The 27,224-nt window shown below is 43.9% G+C and overlaps 1 protein-coding gene across 2 annotated transcripts; it reads left to right on the top strand.

Annotated features, from left to right (window-relative positions):
- The first annotated feature begins 216 nt into the window (after positions 1-216).
- Positions 217-6,912, top strand: TMEM200C (transmembrane protein 200C). 2 transcript variants are annotated; one of them, XM_070421566.1, is made up of 2 exons: positions 217-298; positions 4,028-6,912. In XM_070421566.1, exon 2 carries the CDS (start codon positions 4,122-4,124, stop codon positions 5,958-5,960), a length of 1,839 nt encoding a protein of 612 aa, XP_070277667.1. In that variant the 5' UTR covers positions 217-298; positions 4,028-4,121; the 3' UTR covers positions 5,961-6,912. The 2 variants fall into 2 exon arrangements, with proteins under 2 accessions (XP_070277667.1, XP_070277666.1); XM_070421565.1 differs by lacking the exon at positions 217-298 and adding an exon at positions 873-1,278.
- Positions 6,913-27,224: the final 20,312 nt, after the last annotated feature.

The raw sequence follows: 27,224 nt of genomic DNA, 5'->3' as shown, positions 1-27,224 counted from the left end.
TTTCATGCTTACTGCTACGAGCAGGAGGGGCCGCCCCGGGAAGAGCCGGGAACAGATTCTAATCTCCGAGGCGCCCCAGCTGCCAGCTCCCTGGGAGAGGCGGAGGTCGGGGAGGGCGGTCACAAAGCCCGGCTTCCCTGAAGCGCGAGGACCGGAGCCGGGCAGCCCCGGGTCCCGTGCTGCGCCCGCTCGGCGGGGACGGCGCCACTCCGGACCCGAGTTTTTGCTGGGGGACAACTTACTGTGTTCGCTGAGTGTCCACACCGCAAACTCCCAAATGGGAGGGGGGACAGCAAAGGTTCGTCCGTATCCTAGAGTAGATGCAACAAAAGAGAGAAGAAGGGAGGGAGAAGACGGGGGACCACCCCTCTGCCACCCAGAGCGTCCCTCGGGTGCGGGTGGGAAGACCCTCGGGGGGGGGGGGGGGGGGGCGGCCCTTCCTTCGGGCCCTCTCCGGTCCGCTGCTCAGACAGGTAGTTGGAAGGAAAGGAACAAAGCTCCCAGCGGAGGCGGGCGGCGGTCCCCCGGCGCCACGGGGGCGGGGAAGGCCGAGGCCAAGGCGCCCCGCGCCCCGTCCTCCCGACGCGCGTCCTCGGACCCCGGCCCGGGTGTCCAGCGCTGGACCCCTCCTCCGTCTGCGCTCGCGCCTCCCGGTCCTCGGGGAAGCGGTTTTCCGAAGGGACGCGCGGCGGGCCGGAGAGGCAGCGTGTGCGCGGGGGCGCGGAGGGAGGCCGGGGAAGTGGGGGGGCGCCCGGGAGGAGGCGGAGGGCGGGGCGGGGGGCGGGGGCGCCCCTGGTGAGCCGAGTTGGGCCGGTACCGACTGCCAGCCTGCGGCAATTTCCCTGTGTCATGGCTCCGGTCTCTTAGCAACAGCGACCAGTCCGGCCGCCCCGAGCCGCGCACCGCCTCGGGCTCCACTCCACCCGGCGGAGCCCGGCGCGCCGCAGCCACACAAAGAGGCGCTGGGCGGCCGGGCGCGCGGCGGGCGGAGGGCGGAGAGCGGCGGCGGGAAGACGGCTCGCAGGCGGGATGCAGCGGGAGGAGGACCTGACACTTCTGGGAAACTCTTGGAAATGGCTCCCGCCAGGGCACCCAAGGGGGCTGCGAGCCTGGGGTGGGCGCTCGCCCCCGCGGGGCTGCTGAGCCGCGCTCGGAGGCCGGGCCCGCGGCGCCGTCCCTGCGCTCGGCGGCCGGCTCGGACGGAAAAAGTTTCTCCATGGTTCCTTTGTGTCGCCCGGGCGCACGATCGCCGGCCCTGAGCCGCCCCGGCCTTCCTGGGTAAGTGAGCGAGATCGCTTGCTTCTGCTGCTGCCATTTTGAGCGGTTCTGTCTGCCCTCGGCCCCCGGGCTGCCCCTTCCCACCACTGCCGCCGCCAGCCGGGACCCCCGGACTGGAGAGCCGTTGGCCCGGGCGGGCTCTATGGGATGCGCTGCCCGCAAAAAGCGGGTGCAGATGCCCTCACTTCTCTCCCGCCTGTCTTCTTCCCCGGGGCGGACTCCCAGCTGCTGCTCTCATGTGACTCCAACATTAATAAGCAGACGAAGGCGTCGGGCCAGGGGCTCGCTGCCCTGCCGAGGAGGGGGCGGGGATCGAGGACCTGGGTCGAGTCCGGGCCAGGGCAGGGCGCTCCCAGCCTGTGGGCGCCGAGCCTCTCATACAGAGTGGGGCTCAATCCATCATGAGCCGCGAACTTGAATGTGTCTCATGGAAGCAGTTGTATTTTTAGACTCCCCCCCCCCATCCTCCATTCCTTAACCATAGAAAGACCAGCACCGGGCAGCGAATTTCGAGGGTAGCCAACCTCGACTGCTAAGTTAGTTTTCCCTCGTCCTGTATGAAAGAAAACAAAAGCCTCCGAGGTGGTCTTCCCTCACATCTGACCACGATGCTTAGTGTCTCATGTCAGATGGTGATATGTTAGAAAGAAGCTCAGCTTTCCACAGAGCTGAGGAAAAATAAACCAGGGAGTTAATTACTAGCTGTTAAACTAATCTTAAAGATCTTCTGTAAAGGTTGATTGAAATCCAGTCTTCCTTACAGTCTACCCAGAGCCAACGCCCGAGGAGAAATACATTGTGGGGGGCTTTCCTCCCCAAGGCACCCAGCGACCTGGTGCACCGTATGGATGCCCAACAAAATGTTAGCCCTTCTCTCATCTGGGAGAGTCACCTGCCAACCGAGTCCGGTTTTGTTTCTAAAATGTCTGGCTCCTAAATCCTTAAAATAAGCACAGATCTCCAGATAAGATGCTAGAGTCTAGGGATCACTTAAAACAGCAGTGTCTGTGTTACAACTACATAATAAACGTGCTTACTGGGCCGGGGGTCAGATGGACAATAAGCTACTCTGGGGTTTTTGTGTGTGTGTGGTTTTTTGTTTTTTTGTTGTTTTTTTTTAACAATCTGTACTTGTGCAGTTTCTTAAAAACAAAATTATAATAGATGTATTCTCTCTACTGACCCCTCTCTAACCTACCTAGTATTTCTCCTTACTGAAAACCAACTAAATTCTCAGGAGATATTGACTTGCAAACATTGTCAAGTGCTGATTACCATTTGCTTTTCCTCCGGTGGAGAAAAGATCCTGCCTATATTGATATAATGGAGGGAATCGAGGGCCAAAGCTCTTCACCCAGGCACCAATTAAAAGCAAAATTCTACCTAAGTCATCCCACCTTTTCAAAGGGTAATTTATTCTGACACATGAATTACTTTCTAAAGGATAAAATGCCAAAAGGCTTGTGAGTGATACCAGAGCCTTTCATTTTTAGAAGCTAACAGATATCCACAAAGACACATCTGCATGTACAGACCTCAGCTTTATTATAAACAACTAAACTTCCTATAGGATAGGTCACTCACTGATGGTTGTCACCCTCCCTTCCTAAAAAAAAAAAATGACCTCATGAGAAAAAGATGAAGAAAATGTGTTCTCCCTTGGGGAAATGTCATTTTACAAATCATCATTATTATGCTGTGCCTAGTTAATTGCCTACTCATTTGAATTTTTGGATTCTGGAAAGTGTTGACACATTAATAAGGGGCCAGAAAGCTTTTATGGCAGACTGGTGAATTTTTTTTTTTAAGGTGGTACTTTTCCCACAGGATAAAGAGATCTTTCTCTTGGAGATTCTGGGGACCTCTCAAACCCCCTGAAGAGGTCTAGCATATGATACCTGTATGGGAGCTCCTCCGAGGGAGGGGAGGAGGCCAGAGGAAGAGCTGAGTTACATAACCGGTTGCCTAAAACTAAATATTCCACTCCAAGAAGCTGTCCAGATGTTGCAGAAAAGAGATGATGAAAAGGCTACGAAAGGGATCTGCTTGCCTTTAGCTGTGGGAACAGTAATAGGTGGAAGACGTCTTTGTGCAGATATTTGTCAGAGCATTGGCACCTCTCTCTGGTGTTCTGCCAGCAGTGGGCTCTCTATTAATTACCTGGGGCAAATAAGCTGCCAGCATATGTATGACCTTTAATTTTCACCCCGTGAAATGAATTCTCTTTGTGCAACATAGTAACTTTGGGGGCTGTTTTAGTGACTGTTGACTGAACCTTGACAAATTATTGGCTTAGGGTGAGAGTTGAAATTCCTGCGGCAAATCCCTTGGGAATCTTCTGACTCCAGGAGGACAGAGGGAATGGCTTTTGCCTGGAAAGTCCTCAACTACTACGGGAAGTCCCCACAATTGGTGTCTCCTAATGGTCAGAGCTCTGTTGGCTGCCAACCAGGAGAGTTTGAAATGAAGACGCTGGAATGTTAGCCATAGAGTGTATGTGAATGGAGGCATGGGGGAGAGAAGAAGGCTTCCCTCAAAGTGTCTTATCGCCTTCTATCAATGTTTGCAACAACGCTGCGTTTCCCCAGTCCATCGACCCCACCCCCTGGTCTCTCTAGGCCGCACTCCCCTTAGTGTGCCTGGGGAGGAGGCACACCTGTGGAGGGATGGGGGGGAGCGGGACAGTTGCAGCGCGTGGCGTGTTGCTGCAGCCAAGCCGAGAGCCTGACTGTTTTCCTCTGCTTTGCAGCAGGAGGAGGTGGCGGAGCGGCTAGCGGGCAGCTGGCGCCCCCCCTGCGCAAGCCTCCGCCCCCGGGGCTAGCCCCGCACTTCACCGGCGCGCCATGATCGCCACCGGCGGCCTGCTGAGGATTTCCGCCAGGAAGCAGGATCCCCTCCGCCCGCCCAGCCAGGTTCCCAAGCGCAAGCGGAAAGTCCAGAGGAGGCGCAAGAACGACGTGGTGGTGGTGAAGGGCAAGCTGAAGCTGTGCTCCATCTCGGGGCTCATCGCCCTCTGCGGGATCCTGGTGCTGCTGGTGGGCATCGCCATGGCCGTGGTGGGTTACTGGCCCAAGGCCAATGGGGCCAGTCGGGAGGGGGTCAAACAGCTGCCGCCCGCTAGCGGCGGCCACCGCGCCCCCACAGCGGCCAACAGCAGCAGCGGCGGCAGCAAAAGCCAGTCCAAGGGCCCCCCGGGGCCGGTGAGAGGTGCCAACGCCAGTTCCGCGGGCGCGCCCGGGAGCACGCCTCCCGTGCGCGCCGCCGCCCCTTCTCCGCCCTCCTCCACGTCCGTGGGCTTCTTCTTTCGCGTCTTCTCGGGCTACCTGAACTCGGACAAGCTCAAGGTCTTCGGGCCCCTCATCATGGGCATCGGCATCTTCCTCTTCATCTGCGCCAACGCGGTGCTACACGAGAACCGCGACAAGAAGACCAAAATCATCAACCTGCGGGACCTCTACTCCACGGTCATCGACGTGCACAGCCTGCGCGCCAAAGACCTGGCCGCGGCCGCCGCCTCGGCGCCCCCCGGGGCCGCCCCCCTCAATGGCTTCCTCAGCTACGTGCAGGCGCGGGGCCTGGAGCTGAAGCCCGGGAGCGGCGGCGGCGCCGGGGACGCCTTCGGGGCGGCGGCGATGCTGGCCAGGGGCTCGTGGCCGCACCCCGCCGCGCTCAGCGGGGGCCGCAGGGCCGGGGACTCCGCGTCCCCGCCGGACCCGGCCTCGTCCTCCGGCTGCCCGCGGGAGCCCCCGAGCCTGGCGGAGGCCGTGTACAGCATCTACCGCGAGCGCTCGGGTGTGGCTGGCCGTCGCCGGGCCGCCGCCGCCGCCGCCGCCGCCGTGGCCGCAGCCGCCACCGCCACCGCGGCCGCCAGCAGCAGCAGCACCCCGGGGCCCTGCAGCCCCCGCGGGAGCTGGGGGCGCCAGAGCACGGCCAGTTCCCTCCTGGACTCCTCGCTGAGCGCCTTCGCGCTGCTACCCTTGCAAGGGGACCGCGACGGGGACGGGGACTCCGAGGGCGCGAGCTGCAGCTGGCAGAGTCCCCCTGGGGAGCGCGGCTCCCGGGAGATCCCGCGGGGGGAACTGGACCTGAGCTTGACCGACCTCCGCGGCGACCCGGGTGACGCGCGCTGGGCGCCCAGACAGCTGGAGGAGGCCGGGGCGCAGGGCGGCCAGCTGCCCAGGACCGGCAGGCACGCGGCCCTGCGGCGCGGCAGCGCGAGCGGGCGCCCAGACCGCCGGGCGCCTCTGTCCCCGGAGCCCACGCCCTCCCCGCGCAGCGTGGACCTGGACTCGAACCTTCTGGCCAAAGCTGCCGCCCCTTCGCCCCCCTTGGAACTGGAGGACTCGCCCCCCGCCAGGATGGGCTCGCCCAGCTCCCAGTCCGAGGACCTATCCTGCAGCCATAAAGGCTACAGCCCCCTGCGGGAGGCCGGCACCTCCTTGGAGTCGGTTGTGGACGCAGGAGCCAGTAAAAGTCCAGACTGTGAGGCCACCGCCGCCCAGGGCGCGGAGGAGCAGAGCCCTCCGGAGACCGTCCCAGATGATGCCAGCCAAGGGCCACCCAGGGACCAGCCACCCCAGCCAGTGCAGAGGCCGTTTACAAACCAGGAGAAACTCTTCATGATTTCCCGGTCTCACGCCCCGGGGGTAGAGGTCGGAGAACTGGAAAGTACTGGCGATTAGGGAAAGAGGAGCCAGGAGGAAAGGAGTGAGAAGATAGGCTCACCCCCTCTTTCCTTGTGGACTTCTGGGAGGGAATCTTCCAGTACCCAAAGAGATGCAGAATGTTGTCCTTGAATTGTGTTCACAAGAGTCCTGTAGATAACTCCAAGCAATTTTTTTAAAAGCAAACTAGTCTTCTATGGCCGATGGTGATTGTATGTTCCATGAAAACCAAATGTATTAAAAGGTCAGCAATCTAGTTCATTAGATAAAATGCTCTTAATTTTCTTAGGATCAAAATAATATATTTTTACAGTAACTGTGCACTTTAACTTCTTTTTTGAATCCCTAATTTCCCTAACTCTGTATTCTGCTGCTGGTTTTGTCCATAGCTGCTTGTGAATGACAAGCTTTTTCTCTCCTGTGCTTTTGCGGTTCATAGAAGGGTTTGATTCAGTTCTCTGGGAACTGACATTACTAGATGAAGTCAAAGCCAAAAGCATGAGTATGTCAGGAAAGAGCACTTTCTTTACCCCACCCCACTCTGCTCACCCAACTGCCCAAAGGCCTCTCTATTTTTTAAAAGGATATTTACATTTTGCTACTAGGGTTGCTAATGGAGAGAGAGGAGGCCAGAATCTAGTTGGACTGTTACATTCTTAAATTCACTATATCAAGTAGTACACAATACTATATTGAGTACCATCACACCTGTATTGAAAATAGCATTACTATTAAAAATCTTTTTTAATAAAAAAGTTTCCAAACAAACAAATATCGCCTCATTTTGCCTTGGAACTAATGCTTCTAACACAAACATTTAACAGTTTGACTAATAAATCTAAAATATTTTGCTAAGACACAGCTACTATGATTGTAGTTATTGTCCCTAAAGTGCTCAGCGCCATCATCACTCAAATAATTTCCAGTATATTTTTAACTTTTAAATAGAGATAGTATTAACCATTTAGGAGTTTCTCTTTCAAAAAGAATTAAGCATTAAATAAATAATTATTAATAATGCTTCTATTTCACCTCCAAGTGTTAATTTACAGAGCACCTGTTTCATCCTCTTGGAGTTGACTATTTTTAAGTTCATAATCTTGTTGTTGTTAATCCTCACCTGAGGATATTTTTTCCATTGATTTTTAGAGAGAATGGAAGGGAAGGAAGGAATGAGAGAGAGAGAGAGAGAGAGAGAGAGAGAGAGACCAATGTGAGAGATGCATCAATTGGTTGCCTCCCACACACACCCTGACCAAGGCAGGGATCCAACCAAAACCCAGGTATGTGCCCTTGACTGGGAATAGAACCTGAAACCCATCCGTTCAAGGGCTGATGCTCTAACCATTGAGTACACCAGCCAGGACCAAGTTCATATTCTTGAATCCATGGTCTACATAGACTACACGTTAATGTTAAAATAATGTGGTAGGTTTTTTACACTTAATTTTATTAAAAACCAGTGAGTTAATTTTCAGGAATGTGAGCTATTATTGGGAATGGTGTCACTGTTTTCAGCCCCTTGGATACAAGTTCTGCGGTTGCACACAGCCAAGGCTCTCATTGCAAGAGATTAAAATACTGATTTTAAAGGAAAATTCAAAGATGTGGTCATGTTGGTCCCCATGGGTGAAGCAGTGAGTCCAGTGCAAAGAATGGAGATATAAGAGTGAGATGGCCCCCAGCTGTCCTCCTGGGGCTAGCTGCATAGCTTTGAAAGCCACAGTGCTGAGACCCAGTCATTTATCTATAAAATGGAAGAAACTGGACACACCTCATAGAGCTATGAGGTGGGGGACAAAGAGTTGTAAGCACAGAGCTGAGCAGAACACTTGGCTCAGAGTATGTACTTAATAAGTGGTGGTTATTGCCATTATTATTATAATATGTTGTCTGAATACATGCAGTAGAAGAGTGGGACGTCCCTCAAGTTGAGCTCAAGAAAGCCTCTGCTGAAGTCTAGACTATCCTCTTATTCTCCATAACTTAGTCAAATCACTTAACCCCTCTGGGTCCCTGGTGGGTGATGTAATCTCTATGAATGCCTTTGGCTCTGAAAGCTTTACCTAAATTCAGGGTGTTTGTTTTGTCCATGATATAATCGTATCATATTTGTACACACAACTTTGCAGTGAATATACTTAATAAATTATTATTTATTATAATATTCCGTAATCAATTTTAAAGGACCTAGTATATTCCCAGGAATCTGCATTAAGCTAATAACGCACTTTAAAACTGTGGATTAATTTATTTGGCACTTCTTTATAGCAAAAGTGAGTTTCCACTAGTAAAAGTGACAAGTAAGTGTAATCAGACCTCCAGGTAGTGTTAAATGTCAAGTCTCACATGTTTACTCACACACACAAAAAATTCAAATGTCCTTAGGCTTTCCTCTCTATTACCTTGCATACTGGGTAATTTATATATTATATGATGAGTTGTTTAAATTGCTGGGTAATTAATATACTGTATCGGTGAGTTGTTTAAAAGGAAAAATCAAATTCTAATACTGTGAAATATAGTTTCCAGTCCTCAGAAAATATACTGTAAGAATTTTAGCAAATAATAAAACCACTACCTCTTTAACTAAAGAGGGGGAGACAGATTAAATCTATCCCTTACAAACTAGAAAATCCAGTCCAATTGACTTAATGATACTTATTAGCTAGTTAATTTAATCAGGTTAAATAAAAACATCTAGTTCATATTGATCTTGTGTACACAGGCCCTCTGAAATTACGTAACTTCACCAAACTAATATAGTTCAGTATCAAGTCACATCTATCTTAACCATTGAGCAATTTAAGTGGATTTTTTTTCTTTTTTGCTCCTGAAGATAAAAAGGTTGAGCCCAATTTTCCAAATCTTGGGAGACTGGGCTTTCATCAGACCTCAGAAGGATCCTCTACAACTATGACAATAGTTGGAATTCACTATTTCCCCCTTCTTAGGAACAAAGGTCATCTGCAATAATAATACTAAATTTTTACTCACTACTTCCCATGGCCCAAGGTCTGTTGTACATGCTTTACACATATTATTTCGATTCCTTCTCACAGCAATTCTATTGGGGTAGGATTATTATTATCCCCATTGTGCAGAGAAAGATGCTCAGGTCAGGACAATGGAGTACTTGCCCAGGTTACACAGCTGGTGAGTGGTGGAGCCAGGAATTATAGTGTGGAGGATTATCTGGATCTATTGGCAGATGCTGAGCTGAAATTGGCACTTCTGAAAGTCAACAAAATATTTTCTACATTTTTAGCTTACTGCTAGATCCTTTTCCTGAAACCATTCTTGAAGATATGCAGAAAGTGTTAGAACATACAGCCAGTTTCAAAGCTGTGATAAGTCTTCAGACTGGCATAAACAAGACTTTTTTCCATGCGACTTTGCAGGGTTTGTTGTACCAAATCAATGGGAAATATTGGAAGGGATTTTAGAGATCATGGAATCTTCCCACTGCCAACCATTACTTGTAAATGAGGTGGCTAAAAATTAGAAAGATGGAGTAATTTGTTTAAAGGCAAAAAGCAATGGCAGGACTATAATGTTAAAATAATTCCAATATGGCAGAAGCATTACCCTCCCCCCCCCCCCCCCCCCCACCACCACCACCAAAAAAATTTTCTATTATACTAGCTGGGTGACCATGGGCAAGTTACCAATCTCTCAGTGTCTTCATTTGCCCTCCCATACAATGGGAATAATAATGGTACCTACCCCACAGCACTGGAGCAAAGATTAAATGAATTAATACCTGTGTAGTGTGCTTACAACAGGCTTGGCACATAGAGAGTGTTATAAGAAAATGTTTAGTTTTATTGAAAATAGAATCATTACATATGGCCTTCCTTTTTATTTAGAGAATAATGTTAGGTTTAAAAATCAAAAGTGTAAGGCAACATAACATAATGGCTCAAAGTGTAACTCAGATAGCACTGTACATGCATTTCCACATTTGTTAAATGGATATAAGTAATAGCATCAGGCTCATGGAATCAGTTATTTAAATGAGAACTAAGTAAGCTAATATACTTAACTTAGAACAACTCCTGGCACAAATAAGCCTTCAGTAAACGATAACTCCTATTATTAAGACAAAATACAGAAAAGTAGTAGGCTAAATCTACTACTCAGTTGTTAGTAAAAGTGCTGCACTGAAAAGTCTTTATAATGTAAGTATATTAGAAATAAAAAAAGACACCTTTAAACATGAGGACAAGCCACTACAATGCCCCCCAAATAGACCATGGAACTAGTGAGAGCTAGATGTATGCTCCTCATGGTCCCATGATCAAAATATTATAAAACAACGAATGATTGCCTGAGCTGCCTATGTGGCTGTATTTGGCCATGATGATTCCATTTCCACTTATAGAGGCTGGTCACATCAGAAAGGCCAGGCCAAGCCCTGGGTCTCAGCCCCTTTCTGTCTGAGGAGCCGGGTGGGGAGAAAGGCTTTGTGAAGACCTGAAGTGAGGAGCAAGTGCGTGTAGATTTGTTGAAATTATCTGCACCAAACTTTTTCTACTAATGTTCTCTTTAGCCATTCTGGGTTCTTTTTAAAAACGCAGTTTTGAAAAAAAAAATTTGAGTTAGAAAAAACCCTCCAACAACATAGAATCAGGACAAACTAAACATATGCATTTGTATTTTGATCAGAAAAGTATTTTTGTCAAGATATAAGAATAATTTTACAGTCCAATAAAGAATAGAATTTATATTTGTGGAGTTTGTATTCTATAGACCCAGACTGTTAATTTATCTTTTAAATTTTTTTGGCTAAAAATCATTGGATGAATATGTAGACTGTTTTTGAATGACTAACTCTGGAGAGCATTCTAAGTATTCTTCAAAATGAATGACTTTAAATGGCTAGGAAAATTATCTGTTTTTTGTATTGAAGTCACCACACTTTGGGGAGTCCATTTGCACCAACAGCTTTAGTCAACAACTTCCTGCCACTTTCCAAACACCCCATGAGCAACTAACTTTATGGGTGCCATCTATTTCTCTCTAATGTCAGAAAAGCACTGGGCTAGTAGTGTTAGTCCCTATGGGCACGAACCACAGTAGGAGTATACATGGCTGCCATCTGGGATTTCAGCCTTCACCCCGAGATAAAACACTTCAGGGTTTCTACCACCTGAAATTATATGTATTCAACTTTAAAATGGCTCCCAACCCTTACTCCATCAACAGTGCTTGCCTATGGGATGGCCCTGTGTGACAAAAAGGATGTTTGGCTGATCCATTACTGAGTTTTTTCTGGTCATGGTGTGTGCTTAGCAGACTCAAAAAGCTTTCACAGATTCACCAGGAGCATCACAAAGCATGTGTCTGTCTCCATAACCTGTGCTGCTTTAGCTGTTTTTCTGAGCCCACACTGTCACCAGTCCCCCTGAAGCCAATCATAAGGGAGAAACAGAGGCTGCGGACCCAGAGGTGGAAGAAACAGAAAATCCCTCAAAAAGAGATAAAAGGCAGTTAGGCTGGAGTTCTTAGAAAAGCTTTTAGTTTCATAGTGAGCATGAGGTTACTCCTGTTCGCAGTATGTAGACAAGTGTCATACAATGAAACATTACAGTAACTTTTATTCCTTAGAAAATATCCTTTCAGCAAATGTATTGTTGGACATTTAATCTGCAACTTTTTCAATACTTAAAAAATTTAATCTAACAGTATATTATTGACACAAATCCACTCAATACTAGGAATTGCTAACCATCCAATCATGTTTAAATAATGTAAAAGAACCTTTTGGGAAAATTGATAAAGAATTGCTTTTAGACTGAGAAACGAGTATGTTTAAACTATGGCTATACTTTGAAAGGAGGAAAACACACAAGTGATTAGCCATAAATGTTGTGTTAGGTCATTTGAAGGACAGGCCAAAAAACTGCTGTCTCAGCGTAGGACTTTGGCCATTGCTTTTTGTTGTTGTTGTTTTGAATAATTGCCTTATTATTCCATTATTTGTAGATAGAACTTAAAAGAAAGTAATTTTACCTGTATGAGTAAACATTTTTGGTGAAGCTGCTGCCCTTTTGGTAAAATAGATCATTTATTTGTGGAACAGTTCAAGATATATTTTAACTGCCCATTGTGAGCCAGGGAGGCACTGTGCTAAGTAGAAGGGATTCAACTATGAAGAAGACACAATTCCACACTGCAGGATCTTGCGGTAGTATTGTTGTTGACACAGGCACATCACCAATAATTTCAACAGTGTAAGAATTATGGAAGAGTTATTATATGGACCCTGCAGCTGAAGCTTGAAAATGGAAGAAAATGTCAGCTAGGTGCAAAAAAGTGGGAAAGGGGTGTCAGACAGAAAAACCAGCAGAAGCAACTGCAAGGAGGCAAAACACAATTTCATAAGCTAGATCGTCATAAGACAACTTATATTTGTCTTTTCTCTAATATCCCCACAATTGCAGATAAAGTGAAGTGTTTATTTTGAAAAATTAAAAAAAAACAAAACAAAAATAGTTGTCATCTATTTATCTATCAGTAGGTAGATATCTTCTTTTATTAGTAATAGATGCATATTTGGAATTAAGATTTAAATGATTTGGGCATTAAAATACTCAAAATATATATATTCTCTACTATTAGATATTTAATAACACCCCTTTTATAACTGACCTCAACTAACAGAACTTCTTAATTGAGTAGTATCAGTACACTTCTAAGCAATAACCTAGCTTTACGAGCAGGAATGATTTTTGCTGAATTATATATTGCTTTAAAATAAGCATTTCATCTCTATATGTGGTATGACGGGATAAAACTAAGTAGGAAATCTGTCACTCAACAATACTGTTCCAGCATGTTGGATAACGTTGTGATGATTCCCATGCTGTGAGGATTGGAAATGGCATACATTTGAGGGCTATTTTATCAGGATGCAGGGCATTTTTACAAAATATAGAATGTATTTCTACATCAATTTGTAACATCATTTATATCTGAGCAAAAATGATGTATCTTTGTTAATAAAGCATCCCATTCCTATTTTTTTTTTCCTCACACCCATGTTCATAGCAAAAGGAAGGGTTATTTAGTTGCAAATATATGAGAAATGTACCAGTATTCTTCAAGGACTGACTATGCATTTTAATTTCTAAATAGCCAGTCATTCAGGGATATTCATTGAAACCAGATTCAGCTAGAATACTTGTTTGGCATTGTGCAAATGCAGGCTACACTTCTTTTACATACAAAGGTGCAAAGTAAAAGATAGCCTGCCCCCCAAGATATACTCTTCAATACAAATATTCCATTAAAGTACAAAAATAGTAACATTCTGTTTCCTTGAATTCCTCACATTTTTATCTCCTCAAAATTGTTTTAATGCATATACACAGTCAAGGCAAAAATATAAAATGTGTTTATTCTTTTTTTTAATTCATGAATGTGAAAATTTTGCAAAAGCACTTTCCTTTCAGATAAAGTTCAACAGATTATCAATTGCAGTTTTATTACCACAGCCACTAAATAAATCTTCCTGTAGAGATATATTTATTGGTAAGCAGCTTAAAATTTGGAAATACTGGTAGATAAAGTGCTATGGGTAATATGACATGGTAAATGGTGTCAGGAAACAAATAGAATCCATGAGAGAGCAAGAAAATTCAAAAGACTAATTTAGTGACCTAAATGCTAACCTTTCTGTATATATAATCACACATTCAAATGTGTTTGGAACACAAAATATTACTTCAGTGTTTGTGCATTTGATTGTATAATTTCTTCCATTTGTGTTCCTAACTTCATTTCAGCCTCATGCCTGAGAACATTTCTTGAGTTATTAGTCTTGCTCAGGATTACTTTAGAAAAAATGAATGCATTGGTGATGATGATGATGATGATAGGGTTAAAGGAGACCAAAAGTAATTTGAATACTTGACTAATAATATAGTAATTGTTTGCCTCAAAATTTTAAATATCTTCTCAAGTAGAGAGTAAATTGAATGATATCTTCTTGAAACATGTTCTTGCAAAGAGCCAAACACAGTTAAAGTGCATGCTTGCAACTTTCTCAATCCTTAAATCTTTAAATGTTAGACACTAAACACTTGTTTGCATTTTTACAGTATATTCTAAGGTAAGATATGGGAATGAATGCCTTCCAAGGTTTATTTTGTGATAAAGTGAATGAAAAGGACATTTAATGATGCTATAACTGCTTTAAAAAATGCCAGGTTTGATTTTGTCAGTGGCAATTAAATATGACACTTACAACTAAACTGAACAGAGCATCTGGCCAGCCCATAAGTATGAATCATCTTCAATGGAAGTACCAAATTATAGTAAAATAAATAAATAAGTAAAGTGACATGAAAAGAAAAATCTTATTTCAGGCATGATTAGGGCCATGAGTAAAACTAATCCAAGTTGATATGTGGCAATTTCTAATGCAACATTATTTTAGAAAATTATTTAGCGATTGTATAAATGTGACATGCCTGAGAAATACTCATTAAGCTGGTTTACACAATAGTTGAGATGTATAATTATTTAGCCATGCTCCCACATTGAAGAAAATGGTAAGTTCCAATTCTAATAGGGTGTTTTGAATTATAAACCCCAGAGCTGGTGCTAAATGCAGAACCTTTTCTACCCACTGATAACTACAGGGTCCCAGAAGTGCCGCAGTCCCGCCTCGCTCTTCTCTGGTTTCATTCATGCACGTTATGAAGACCAAAGTCAACAGCAATAAAGATCTACACTTGAATGCATTTCTCCCTTTTGTCCAACATCACGTGTCATACTTACTTCATGGAAGAAAGTGGTAAGGTATTAGGTTGGGTCTCAGAATGAATAATCCAGCCATTGTGTCTTTAGATTGATAAGCACCCCATGCAATCTTAAAGGCAGAAGAAGGAGAGATGGCTGAGGTGAGCTGAAGGCCCTCTTAAAATCTGGAACATTTTTCCCAGAATGTGCTGAAACTGATATGAGTGCCTTGGATTGATTTTCCTATTTTCAACTGTAATTATAGATTTGGGAATCAGACTGTTGAAATAAAAATTGGGATTGATGATAGAAGTATTAAGTGGAAGGGTACCTAGGATTTTGAGGTGAAAAGTTACTGACAGAAGATCTCAGAGGTGTGTCTAGTGTGTGTGTGCGCACACATGTACATCAGGGAACCTGCTAAAACATAAAGCAAGATCATCTTTGCAGCTTACTGCTTTAGTTTGAGGTTTGTGAACAAAAACAGCACAGTATTAAGAAAGCATAGCATAGTAAGGAAACTCTTGCATCAAAGTAGGTCATACACCTATGACTGACTGCAACCTTAAGGAAATCAACAAATACCAAAACTTAACTTCGGTATCACAAAATTTTATCATTGCCCAGGCTTAGGAATAAACTTGCTCATATTTATACTGACAAAGCAAATGAAGATTTCCATGGTCAGTTTTTGTATTGTATTTTGGTTTCCATATCAAATAGTTTATATTGTTGTTATGCCTACTATTATCAATATTATGAGCTTAAGTGAAGACCAGACTGTTTCAGAGCTCTGGGCCTTGCCAGCTGGGCTTACTGAGACTAGGAAAGAAGAAAAAGCTCTAAAAGTGAAATGAACCAAACAAATGTCAACTCCACAGGCACTGGAATTAATTTCAGACCAAATTTGCATAATTAAATTAAAATAAAATAGGAATAATTCATTATGCAACTAAGTTGTTCAGTTTGACAATGCAGACTATTTTTTCCCTCAACTCTAATTTAAAAATTCAAGGTGGTCAGAATAATTTTGAAAGCTTATGTTTATTCTGATGCCAGTTAGAGGTATTTTAAAGGAAATATTTCTTATGGAGAGTGTTATGGAAAGTATTCAAAGGACTCTTCTCAAAGGGTAATACCATCGACATTTGTTCATAGAGCTGTCTGCCATACACTTGAAGTGACCTTGATTTTCTCTAGTCTTCATAGAACCAGCCTATGAATTTCTTCTTGAATTTCAAGGCAAAATAAAGGCCTTGTTCAAACAAGCAAATACATAATTATAAGTACTGCAAATTTTATGTTATTACACTATATTGTACCTGGGAAATTATTTGAATGGTATCATTTAAACAACATTTTCACTTCAATTTTGGTTTTCCATAGACCGCCATAAAGGGTTCAAGCCCGGGTCTAATTAGCATGTACATGGTGGGAATTTTACCACTGTCAAAGGACAAATCAGTTAATGTAGGTTAAAAACAATCAACCATGATTTTTCCTTATTGATCATTGCCGAATCTTCCCTGAGCTGCGCGCTAGGATGCCACAGCTCTAGTAAGCAATTTCAAAATCTTTTTAAATAGAAGTCAGTATTTAAAATATAGCAACACCCCATTTTCAGGTGCTCTGTGTAAAATCACTTTCTTTAATGTTCTAAAATAGGATTTCCCTACATCTTGCTCCCCCTACTGTTGAATAGATGTATGTACTCCTTAAAATAAAAATAAATGCCAGGTTTCAAGGTATTATGTGTTTTTTCTATAAGAGGGGGCCCTTCCGGGGTGCCCCTCTCCCTATCTCCCAGTCAGCATGTGAGTTAAACTAGATAATAAATCTTACTTTCTATCACCATTATTCCTACCAATAGCATAAGCTCACTCTGTATTGTTTCTGAGTTCTTTTATGTAGCTAGGCCTACGTCCTGGAAATATGAACCAATGTCCATTGCAAGAGTCAATGCCAGTTTTCTTGACCAGAAGTCCTAATGCTGGCCACATGGCCTACCACTGTACCTTCGCTTTGTCCATTTGTTCAGCAAACATTTATCATAAACCTTCTAATTTTCAGACTTTGGATTTAAGAATAAAGATATTAAAAGGATGTATTTCTTGACCTTGAAATATAGTCTAGTGATGGACACTAATAAGTGAATAAATAATTTTTAATGTGTGACAAGTGGAGGCATTTTATATGTATACCATAGTTGTTAAGAACATGCATTTTCAGGTCTGAGCTAGCCCTAAACATATTCTCACTTGCCAAATAGTATGGTATTTGTACCTACCTCAAGAGGTTTTTGTGAGGAATAAATGGTGTAAGGTATGCAAGGCCCTGTGCCTGGCAAATAGTAGGTGCTCAATAAATGACAGTTATTATTATTATTACTAGCCTTTAATGGCACTAAAATCATAGCAGTTATCTAGATTTCCTGGAGAAGGCACTCTTCCTTCAATCACTCACCACTTAAAATTCCTTCATTTGGTTTGATATAGCATTTAAATAAGTCAAGGTCTAATCAGACCTTGGGATATGGGATATGGGATTTAGTACAGGAATGGGACCTTGCACTGCTGTAGGTGAAGCTGGGGGAAGTGAAGGCCCGGGAAGGAATCTGGAGTGTCAGAGAAGGAGGCACCAATCCGAGGAGCCAAGCATGTCCAGCCACGAAGGCGGGACGACAGATTGAAGATTCCGGCTTCTGTGTCCCACCACCTTGGTGGGTCTACCACCAGGCTCTGGAGGTGGCCTGGGGCCGCTGCTTTTCCTAACGGTCACCAGTCAGGAAGGAGAGCTGGACGTGGGGCGGAGGAGAGCAAAGGCAAGCTGTGCCCCCTGGCACCGCTGCATCTAACCTCCCAAGAGTAATCACTGCTGCTTTGCTTCCTCCTTCTTCCAATTGGGCTTTTGGCCAATTTTAACTCAGAGCCATACAGGGCACCGCATTCTGAGAAAAATAGATCCAACCTAACTAAATTGACACAGTTAAAAAAAACACTAGAGTCCATCTGCTGTCGACTTGGCATCTATACCTTTTAACCATATTTAACTTCCAGATAAAGATATGAGAAAATTATGCCTCTAGCTAACATGATACTAGTATCTCTCATATAATGGAAAACACACTAATTCCCTCTCTCCAAGACAATACAGATTCAGTGTATTCACTTTTTAACGATGGTCATTCCTCTTATAGATAAGTCACATTCAACCTTCTGCCATCCTGTAGCTTAAACACTGAGGTATAATAAGGTTAACTACTACTAACATATCTTAAGTTAGATTAAAGAAGATTTGGAGCGGGGAACAAAGAAAGAAAAAGGTTTCATACTTTATATTCCCTTCACCTTCAGCCGATGGCTGTTGTGATTTCCCTCCTGGTGGTGACCCAAACCTTCATTTCTGAAAAGTCTATGCCAGGAGCATTCCTGACTGTCAGGTGGCTGTAAGTTTTCATTATAGAACATGGGACAACAGGCACCATCAGGATCTCCTGTATTCCAGACCATCTCTCCCTCCCTCCATTGTGTGGTAGCAAACTTATTTCCTTTGACAGTCAGAATTAATCACATCCGTGAACACAGCAACCCTCCTTTGCCTGTAGGTTCACTGGCACAAATAGCCTTAGGAGACCACAAGGCAGTCTCCACTTTCAGCTTGATGGAACGCTGTGTCCCTTGGTGGGAACATTCCTTCCTAGGGAGAAGAAGATCTTTACATCAGCAGAGCCCAAAGTTGCAGCCTCTTAGAAGTGAAAATCTCACTACTAAGTCATCAGGGATAATAATGAGAGGAACTACTCCTCTTCCCATCCCTTGATTATTGAACATGTTAATCATGGCTGTGGAGAAACATTGACATGTATTGTTCGCTGTTTCAGAGTATATCACATTCTAGAGAATACTGCTCCAGCTCTGCAAAGTGTCGCAGTGCTATGTGGCCTTCAAAAGACCATTTCACTGTTTTGTCAGGCCAGCTGTTTAGAGCATTAAAACTGGGGGGTTTGCAGTGCATGAGCCCATTGCTACATTACATTTACTGTAAACTTAGTTATATTGTCAGAATCAAAACTATGGAATACCATCATGGTAATAAAGGCATTCTGAAAGCCCACAGATGGTGGTTTTGGCAGGAGCAGTTCCACAGGGAAGGCAATTCCATATCCAAGGTAAGTGTCTACTCCAATGAGAATAAAACATGGTGAAGTGGTCTAATTTAATCAACCTCCCACCCACTTGGGGGCTCATTGTTGTCTCTGCTGTTATAATTACTTTGTTCATAAGCCCATTGGACAACAATAGGGGTGGCAGGGAAAAGAGCATGACTCACATTTACAAAATGAGTTATCTTGTCTACCTGCTTATTAAATTCTTCCTCTTTTGAGACTGTTATTTAGTGAACATAAATATGGGACACAAATATCTTTACCTTCTGTGCTCATTCAAAATAGTGCTACTCATAATACCGCTTTCCCTGTACCTTCCTGTTTACCAGTCACCTGTCACCAGTTCTCTAATCGTGTTCTAAGTCCTGACACTTAGGCTCTGAATAAATGCGGAGACATACTTCTGGGCATTCCTCCTCCCAGGCAAAATAAACAGCCCCGTGCACTCTGCCCACAGGAGGCCTTCCTTTTGGCAGTCTTCCAGGGCACCCTGAAGTGGGGCTATACTAGTATTGCTGCCTTTCAGCAAAATTTTGTAGTTTTCATGTTATGAGTTCTCATCTCTTTTGTTAATTCCTAAGTACTTTATTCTATTTTTATGCTATTATAAATGGAATTGTTTCTGTCCGCTCCTTTCCAGGTTGTTTGATTTTTGTGTACAGAAAGAAAATGTAACTGGTATTTGTGTATTTTACTTCTTTGCTAATTTCATTTATTTGATCATCTTTATGGAGTTTTTAGGGCTTTCTACATGTAAGATCATATGACCTGCAATTTGAATTTTATTTTGTTTTCTTGCCTAGTTGCTCTGGCTAGGACTTCCAATACTACATTAACTAGAAGTGGTAAAAGCCGGCATCCTTGCCTTGTTTCTGATCTTAGGGAAAACGCTTTGCAGGCTTTTGCCATTGAATATGAGGTTCACCATAGGTTTTTCATATATGGCTTTCATTATGTTGAGCTATTTTCTCCCTATTCATAGTTTGTTCAGTGTTTTTATCATAGGAGGATGTTGAATTTTGTCAAATTCTTTTTCTGCATAAATTTAGATAATCATATTGTTTTCTCTTTATATAAATTCCTGTATAAATCCCATTAGTCATGATTTATAATTATTTTTATATGCTGCTGAGTTAGGTTTGCTAGTATTTTGTTGAGTTTTTTTTTATCAATGTCCATAAAAAAATATTGCTCTGTAGTTTTCTTGTAATGTCTGTCTGGCTTTGGTGTCAGAGTGATGTTGGTTCTACAGAATGAGTTAGAAAGTGCACTCTTCATTTTTTTGAAAAAGTTTGTGAAAAAAATTGTATTATTATTTTTTAAAATTCACCCATAAAGCCATCGGGTCCAGGATTTTTTTCTTTCTTGGGACATTTTTATTTTATTATCAATTCAATATTTTAGTAGTTATTGGTCCATTCAGATTTTCTCTTTCTTCATGATTTAGTCTTGGTAGGTTTTATGTTTATAGGAGAACAGGCAAAATTTTATGTTCAACCTATATTGTAATTTAGCCTCCTGAGAGATTAGACTTTGAGTTGTGTTTTTAAAAATGCTAATTCTGCAGTTACAGGAGATAAATTCATAGCTCCTTTAAAAGCTGGAAACTTAAAGTCCTGAGCTCAGTATTCTTTCTCTAAACTTTCTAGCACCCTTAGAAGCAGCCAACAGACACTATTATGCTCTTTATTTTTACTAAAATGTTTTATGGCAGCTGTTATTTTATCACCAAAACCCTTGTCGGTCAGAAGCCATTGATTACAGGTGATTACAAGTGATAATTTAAGTAACTGTTTTGACACCGAATGCTGTGGACTGCCAGTGCCCTGTTTACTTCTAGAAACATGTCACTAATTCCTTTAAATCTAATCAAGTCAGAGAACCTATTCCAGACTCCCATTCTGAGGTACCGGAGGTTAGGGCCTCAATTATGAAATTTGGGAAAACACAAATCTGCCCAAAACACTCAGAGAAAAAGAAGTTCTGGTTGGACAGCCTTCAGTAAAGTCTGTTCTTAACCAGCTTTTCTACCCCAGGCACCAAAATCTCCCTTGTCCATGTGACACATTTATAATAACACCTGCAGGAGCTCTTTAACACGGGGTTTCACAAAGACAACTAAAAGTTAGAAAATGGCCCAGCCAGTGTTCCTCAGTGGTTGAGCCTCGACCTATGAGCCAGGAGGTCACAGCTCGATACCTGGTCAGGCCATATGCCCAGGTTGTAGGTTCAATCCCCAGTGTTGGGTGTGCAGGAGGCAGCCAATCAATGATTCTCTCTCATCATTGATGTCTCTATCTCTCCCTATTTTTCCCTTCCTCTCTGAATCAATAAAAAATATATATTTTTTAAGTTAGAAAATGATGGATCTCATTCAATTCAATGAGAATTAAATAGACTTTCAATGTACATAATGTACTTACATATACACATACTTACATACACACACGTGGAAGTGTTATGTAATAAAGTTCCAGTATAAATACAACCTAATAAAAATAGATTAATCTTGAAACATTTGTGGCTAAGTAAATGGTTGCTCTCTGGGTTCTTTTGTCCCATCATCCAGGTATAGCTTTCAGCTCTCATTGTTGGTTTTCTGGGCCTTTTGTGAGGGTCTCCACTACAAATTGGAAAAGCACCTTTGGGCGTAGCGTTGCTCTAAGCACAGAATGTATATCCCCATGCCGCTCACTCCTGGGAAGTATTGTTTTACCAGGAAACTGCTGATCCCAGTCAACAGAATGCAAAATGCTTGTCGCTAGTTGTTCTTACCCAGGAAGTGTGCCTCTCTCTGTCTGGGTCCACCTAAATGCTCTCTCTGTCTTTGTTATGTTGTGGGGGTGGGAGGGTTATATAGTCCAGAAGTTTTCGTTGTCAGGGTGAGTATCTTGGCCTCTGTAACCCCTTAAAAACAGAGGCAAGGATGTACATACACAACCTTCAGTACCTTCTAATACAACTGCTCTCTTGGCTCAATGGTGGGGGCTCCCAGGTGGTCTGAACACCCTAATGTGCAGGTTCTGGTGAAATGGCCTCATCTTGCCAAATATTAAACTCCTTAACCATTCTAAGCAAGGAACCCAAAACTGAAGTCCATGCTTTGCTTAGAGACTGGGGCCCCAGCTGTGTCCGAATGTCTTTAAATGTTAAATTATTTTCAATTGGCAGGTTCTCATTGGCAGGTTCTCCAAATGTTATAAGACACAAGTGGCTCTTAAAGAGCCCGTCTTAACCCCCAGATCTAATGTGAGTCCTGAACTCAAGGACTTTACAGTGGGGTAAACGGCATGTGGACATAGTGCACAGCCCCTGAGAAGGTAAGGGGCGCCTGTTTTGTGATTTCAATACAAAGCTGATGAGGGATAGAGAGAAAAGAACAAAAAGAAAAAAGACTTTGCAGCTTTCCCAAGGACGATCTATTTGCTGTAACTATTTCCATAGCTGCTACGTTTCCGCTGTGTTGTGATTATTTATAGACAGTCAAAAGAGTCTCTTTTCCATGTGTAGGTTCCAATTAAAATCTGGCTGCAATGCATCAAACCTGTGAAGGCAGTGCTGGAACTGTTGGCGTGCCACCTGGCTCCACTTCCCCCAAATCAGATTCTTTTCCAAAGAAAAATAACTTTTTGGAATCCTTTATCTACAAGGTAAGCAGTGGAAGGGCTTAGCCATGGGAAGAAACATGTTAGCAGAATCTTCATGGCGTTTTTCACTCTTGGCTCTCCATGTAATCAGTCCCATAAGCAGAAAGTTCTACCCCAATATTATGTTCCTTCTTTATTGAGCAATTTTTTTTCTGTGAAATAGGAATGTCCTGTCAGCTTCTCACCGTTCAGTGATTCTTGGCAACATCAAAGAACCGGGATGACAAAAGGGGATGCTTTCTGAACATAAAGACACCGGGTCCTTCAGGCTCTTTCAAGAAATAATGGTGTCAGCAACGCCTCTCAGCTGAGATTATCATCCGCACAAACAGCCCCGAGGTGCTGGGAAAAGCCTGGGTTGCTAAGAGCACAGGCATACACGCCACTTTCAAACCAAAAAGCACCCAGCTTTTGGAGATATTAGGACTCCCTGTTACTTTGTAATGATTCCGGAAGCTCTGGTATTTGGGGCAAAGGAACAATAAAATATAGGGAAAACCTGAAAATTAATCATTGTGTAGGAAGAAATGACTGTTGAGATAATAATGAGCAGCCATAGGAATGCAACTCCACAAATATCACCCCTGAACAGTGTGACGTGGCAATGTCACAGGCGGTAGATGTTTCTATTATGTGAATGAATAAAATTAAAGTAACTCGGGCCCCAATGAATTGTAGAATGCCTCTTCCATTCCCATCCGCACACTGAACTCATTTCCCTTACCTTTTCTGTTTTGTTTGCTTTTTTGTTAATCCTCGCTCGAGAATGTTTTTCCATTGATTTTCAGGGAGAGTAGGAGAGGGAAAGACAGAGAGAAACGTTGATGTGAGAAAAACACACTGATTGGTTGCCTCCTGCACGAGCCCTGACCAGGGCCCGGGCTGGGGAGGAGCCTGCAACCTAGGTACGTGCCCTTGACCAGAATGGAACCCAGGGCATCTTTGGTCTGCAGGCCAGTGCTCTATCCACTGAGCCAAACCAGCTAGGGCTTTTCCCCTTACCTTTTGAGGTGACCATCACTGGCTTGTCCTGGCTCATGGATCCCAACAAAGGTCAGTACATGTAACTGTGGGGAACAAGAAGCAGCAACGCTGATTGCTTCCTAATGCTTCTGAGTGTCACGTGGGATGATGTGCTTCATGTTGCTCAGCAGAGGGTCCCTGAATGCACTCAGACTGGCATGTGAACTTGGCGTTCCAGCCAAAGGAGTCATTCCGGATGGGGATGTTCATGTATACAAGCAGATCTGAGTCAGTGTTGTTCTCAAAAAGTAGGTACTGATACCAAGTGATGGCTAATCCATCTTTAAAATAATCAACTCTTGTAGCAGATGACTGGTTCCCTATTGTGGTGATTTTGTCCCTGTTCAGGGACATTTGGCAATGGGGAGAAGCATTTTCAGTGGGAGTGTGCTACTGGCATCTAGTGGGTAGAGTCCAGGATGCTGCTGAACATCCTATAATGCACAGGACAGCCCTCTCCCCTCTCCCTGCCCCTTTCAACAAAGAATTAATTTTCCCCAAATATCAATTAGTGCCCCGGGTGAGAAATGCTATGAAGTATTAAATATGGCCACAAATGTTCTGCCACTTCTTCCATTAAGAGAGGGCATCTATTTTCCCACGTGGGGCTTGCCGTGACTCATTAAGTGGAGGAAGTGATGTTCAGGCCCCAGAGCTGAGGTCTCACGCGGCCTTTGGGTTCTGCCCGTGTTCTCTGAGACCATCTACCAGGTCATCTCAGGGTGCTGCCCTCAGGCCATCCTGCCAGGAAGGAGCCCAAAATGAAAGATTAAGTCGCTAGAAAGACCCAGCTGCCAAGCAAGGTCAGCAGAGGAACCCCAGCCACCCCACAGCATGGGGAGAGAGAGTGCACAGCTGTTCTATGTGACTAAGGTTCGGGCTGGGGTGCCATGCAGCCTCAGGTAACTGCAGCTACTCGATGAGAACTAATGTGGGTCTGGATAGTGTTTACTTTCCCAAGTGTTCTCCACCTGATGGTCCCACAACCCTTTCTAACAGGCCTACCCCCAGAAAATGCAGCATCTAAACCTATTGTTCCTTTTCCTCCAATGACACAACCCAAACCACCACTGGGATCTGCTTCCCCTTCTTCCTCTTAGTCAGGTATGTTGAGGGGAAGAGAAGAGGCTAGGGGAAATAATAGTATAGATATCAGAGTCCCTGTTAAATGATTATGTGGGGGGTTATTTTATTTTTTGCACTCAGTGTGTGGTTCTCTGGAAAACCCAGGAGAGGCTGTGATTCTACTCACCAGCCCTAGGAGAAGGCGGCAGGGGGGGGGGGGGGGGGGGGCGGTTGCATTCCTTAGGACATTAGTCCTCTGTAGTTACTCACACCCAGCCAGATGCCAACACCCACCCAACCAGACAGAAGGCAGCAGAAGGGCGTTTGGGGCTGAAGAGGAGCGCAGCACAGTCGGTCTTCTCTACTCTGTGGGGCAGAGGGTGACAGCCATGGGGGCTGGTGACGCTGGCTCTCTATCTTCAACCTGACTTCTCCCCACTTCCTGCCTCCCGAGCAGTCAAGCCCTCTAAGCCGCCTGCCTGCCCCAAAGTGTGGGGCACAAGGACTTGGAGTGCAGGGTCGGGCACCCCAAAGTCCAGGCACTGCTCTCTGTTGGGCGAAGCAGGACTTGTTGGCAGCTGGCTACCCAGGAATCTGTGGGTAAGGCGCTTGCTTCATCATCAACAGGACTATCTTCCAGAGGTGGGGAGTGCAGTATGGACTAAGGAAGCCTCGTGGGGTGGAACATCTCATAATAAACACGTGTGAAACATCTGAAGGAAGCAGGATGGACTGTGGTCCGTGGGGAGCGTGGGCCCTCCAGGCCCCGTCTGCTGGTGCTCCCACCCCCACCACCACCACAGCACACACACAGGCTCTGTGCTTCCACCTGATGGAAGGGACCAGGCAGCCTAGTCTTTACCAGAGAATGCCGAGGAGGGGGGCTGGGAAAGGAAGGAAGGAGGCTCACTGATGTCGAGCAGAGACAGGCGAGGGCCCACTGTGGCAGCTGGACCGCATCTTTGAAGGAATGAGAGCAACCGGCACACCGCTTCCCAATCTTCATGGCATCTAAACTGCTTTCAGTTTCCTTATGCATCCGAGATTCTCAACCCTGACTGCACATCAGAATTAGCAAACTGAATTGAGCAGTGCATAAATAATAACTCATAATAATATATAATGATCTAGAGAGTCTGATAAAAATTGTCTGGGTGGGATCCTGGCACCAGTAGCTCCTAATGTGCCGGTATTTGTCTGTTTGGGGGCAGGAAATTATTTTTTCTATCTGCGGACTGTGGCTCTTGCCTTCTTCAGCCCCTGGACAGCTCACTGTGGGTTCCACAGTCGGTGTTAGCTCCAGGAGGAACTCAGGAGTGTCAGCGCCCTCTGCTGTCGGCCAGGACACTGCACGCTTCTTAAGGAAAACATTCCATTAGGCAGGGCAGAGCCACTGAAGAAAAAAGAGAAGATACATATATACAGAAAAAAAAGACGTAAATAACCTGCACTCCTCAATGTTAACAACTTATGTATATATTCGCAGAATTTTTTGATAAATTTTGTTCTTCACAAAAATAGACGTAGGCTGTATATGCTGTCTTGTTAACTTTTTAATTCATATTTTATGAATGCATTTTGATGAAAATAAATTTGATTTAATATTTTAATTCCTTATACCATTAAATGGTATTTCATATGCAATAGTAATAAAATATATAATATTTACTAAGTACTTACCACATGCCAGAAGCTGTATGTGAAGTACTTGACATTAATAATCTCATTTTATATTCACAACAACCCTATAAAGTAGGTATTATAAATATTCCCTTTTTATAGATAAGGATATTGATGTTATAGAGATTTGGTAATTCCTCTAAGTGGTGGAACCAGAATTAGACATCAACATTTTACTCTATATTTCTAGGTATAAAATATGTATTAGATCCATTTGTCATTGTTACCACATTGTTGTTTCTTTTTTAAAATTAAGTTATATGGGTATATGTTATTTTACCTTTATTTTTTCAATATTACTTTGTATTGGTTTAGGTGTATAGCATGGTGGTCAGATGATCATATACTTTATAAAGTGTTCCTCCTGATAATTCCAGTATTCACCTAGCACCATTCATAGTTATGAGAAAGGGAGGAGGAGGAGAGAGAAACATCGACATGGGGGAGACAGATTGATTGGTTGCCTTTCATATGCATCTCAGCTTGGACCAGTGCCTGAGATCTAACCTGCAACACAGGTATGTGTCCTGGACTGGGAATCAAACCTGAGATCAGGGCACATTTGTAGAACTTTTTATCATGGAAAGAGAGGCCTTTTTTTTTCTTCTGCTTTTTCTCTGTTGAGATGGTGATAAGATTTTTTTTCTTTAAAATTAAGAAGATTGCAATGAATTATTTTTCTAAAGTTTTTTTTTTAAAATAACCTTTTATTCCTGAGATAAACCCATCTAGGTCATGATATAGTATTATTAATTATTATTTATGCACTGCTCAATTCAGTTTGCTAAGATTTGTTTAAGATTTTTAAAAATCTTTTTTCTTTCTCATTACATTGGAGTGTCAAGATTATACTAGCTTTTATTCTCTACAAGAGTTTGTATGAACTTGGAATTAATGTACCTTGTCTTTACCTGTAATGTCAAACGTGCTGAAAGTTTCTTTTTAAGAAGATTC

Source organism: Myotis yumanensis, unplaced genomic scaffold (genome assembly GCF_028538775.1).
Source record: "Myotis yumanensis isolate MYYU_CA2020_CCGP unplaced genomic scaffold, mMyoYum1.0.hap1 SCAF_7, whole genome shotgun sequence".
In the NCBI taxonomy this organism is placed as follows: Eukaryota; Metazoa; Chordata; class Mammalia; order Chiroptera; family Vespertilionidae; genus Myotis; species Myotis yumanensis.
This window is presented reverse-complemented; position numbering and strand designations above follow the sequence as displayed.

What these genes read in the sequence shown, in the direction of transcription:
- TMEM200C (XM_070421566.1), top strand. Translation starts at nt 4,122, where the DNA reads ATGATCGCCACCGGCGGCCTGCTGAGGATTTCCGCCAGGAAGCAGGAT.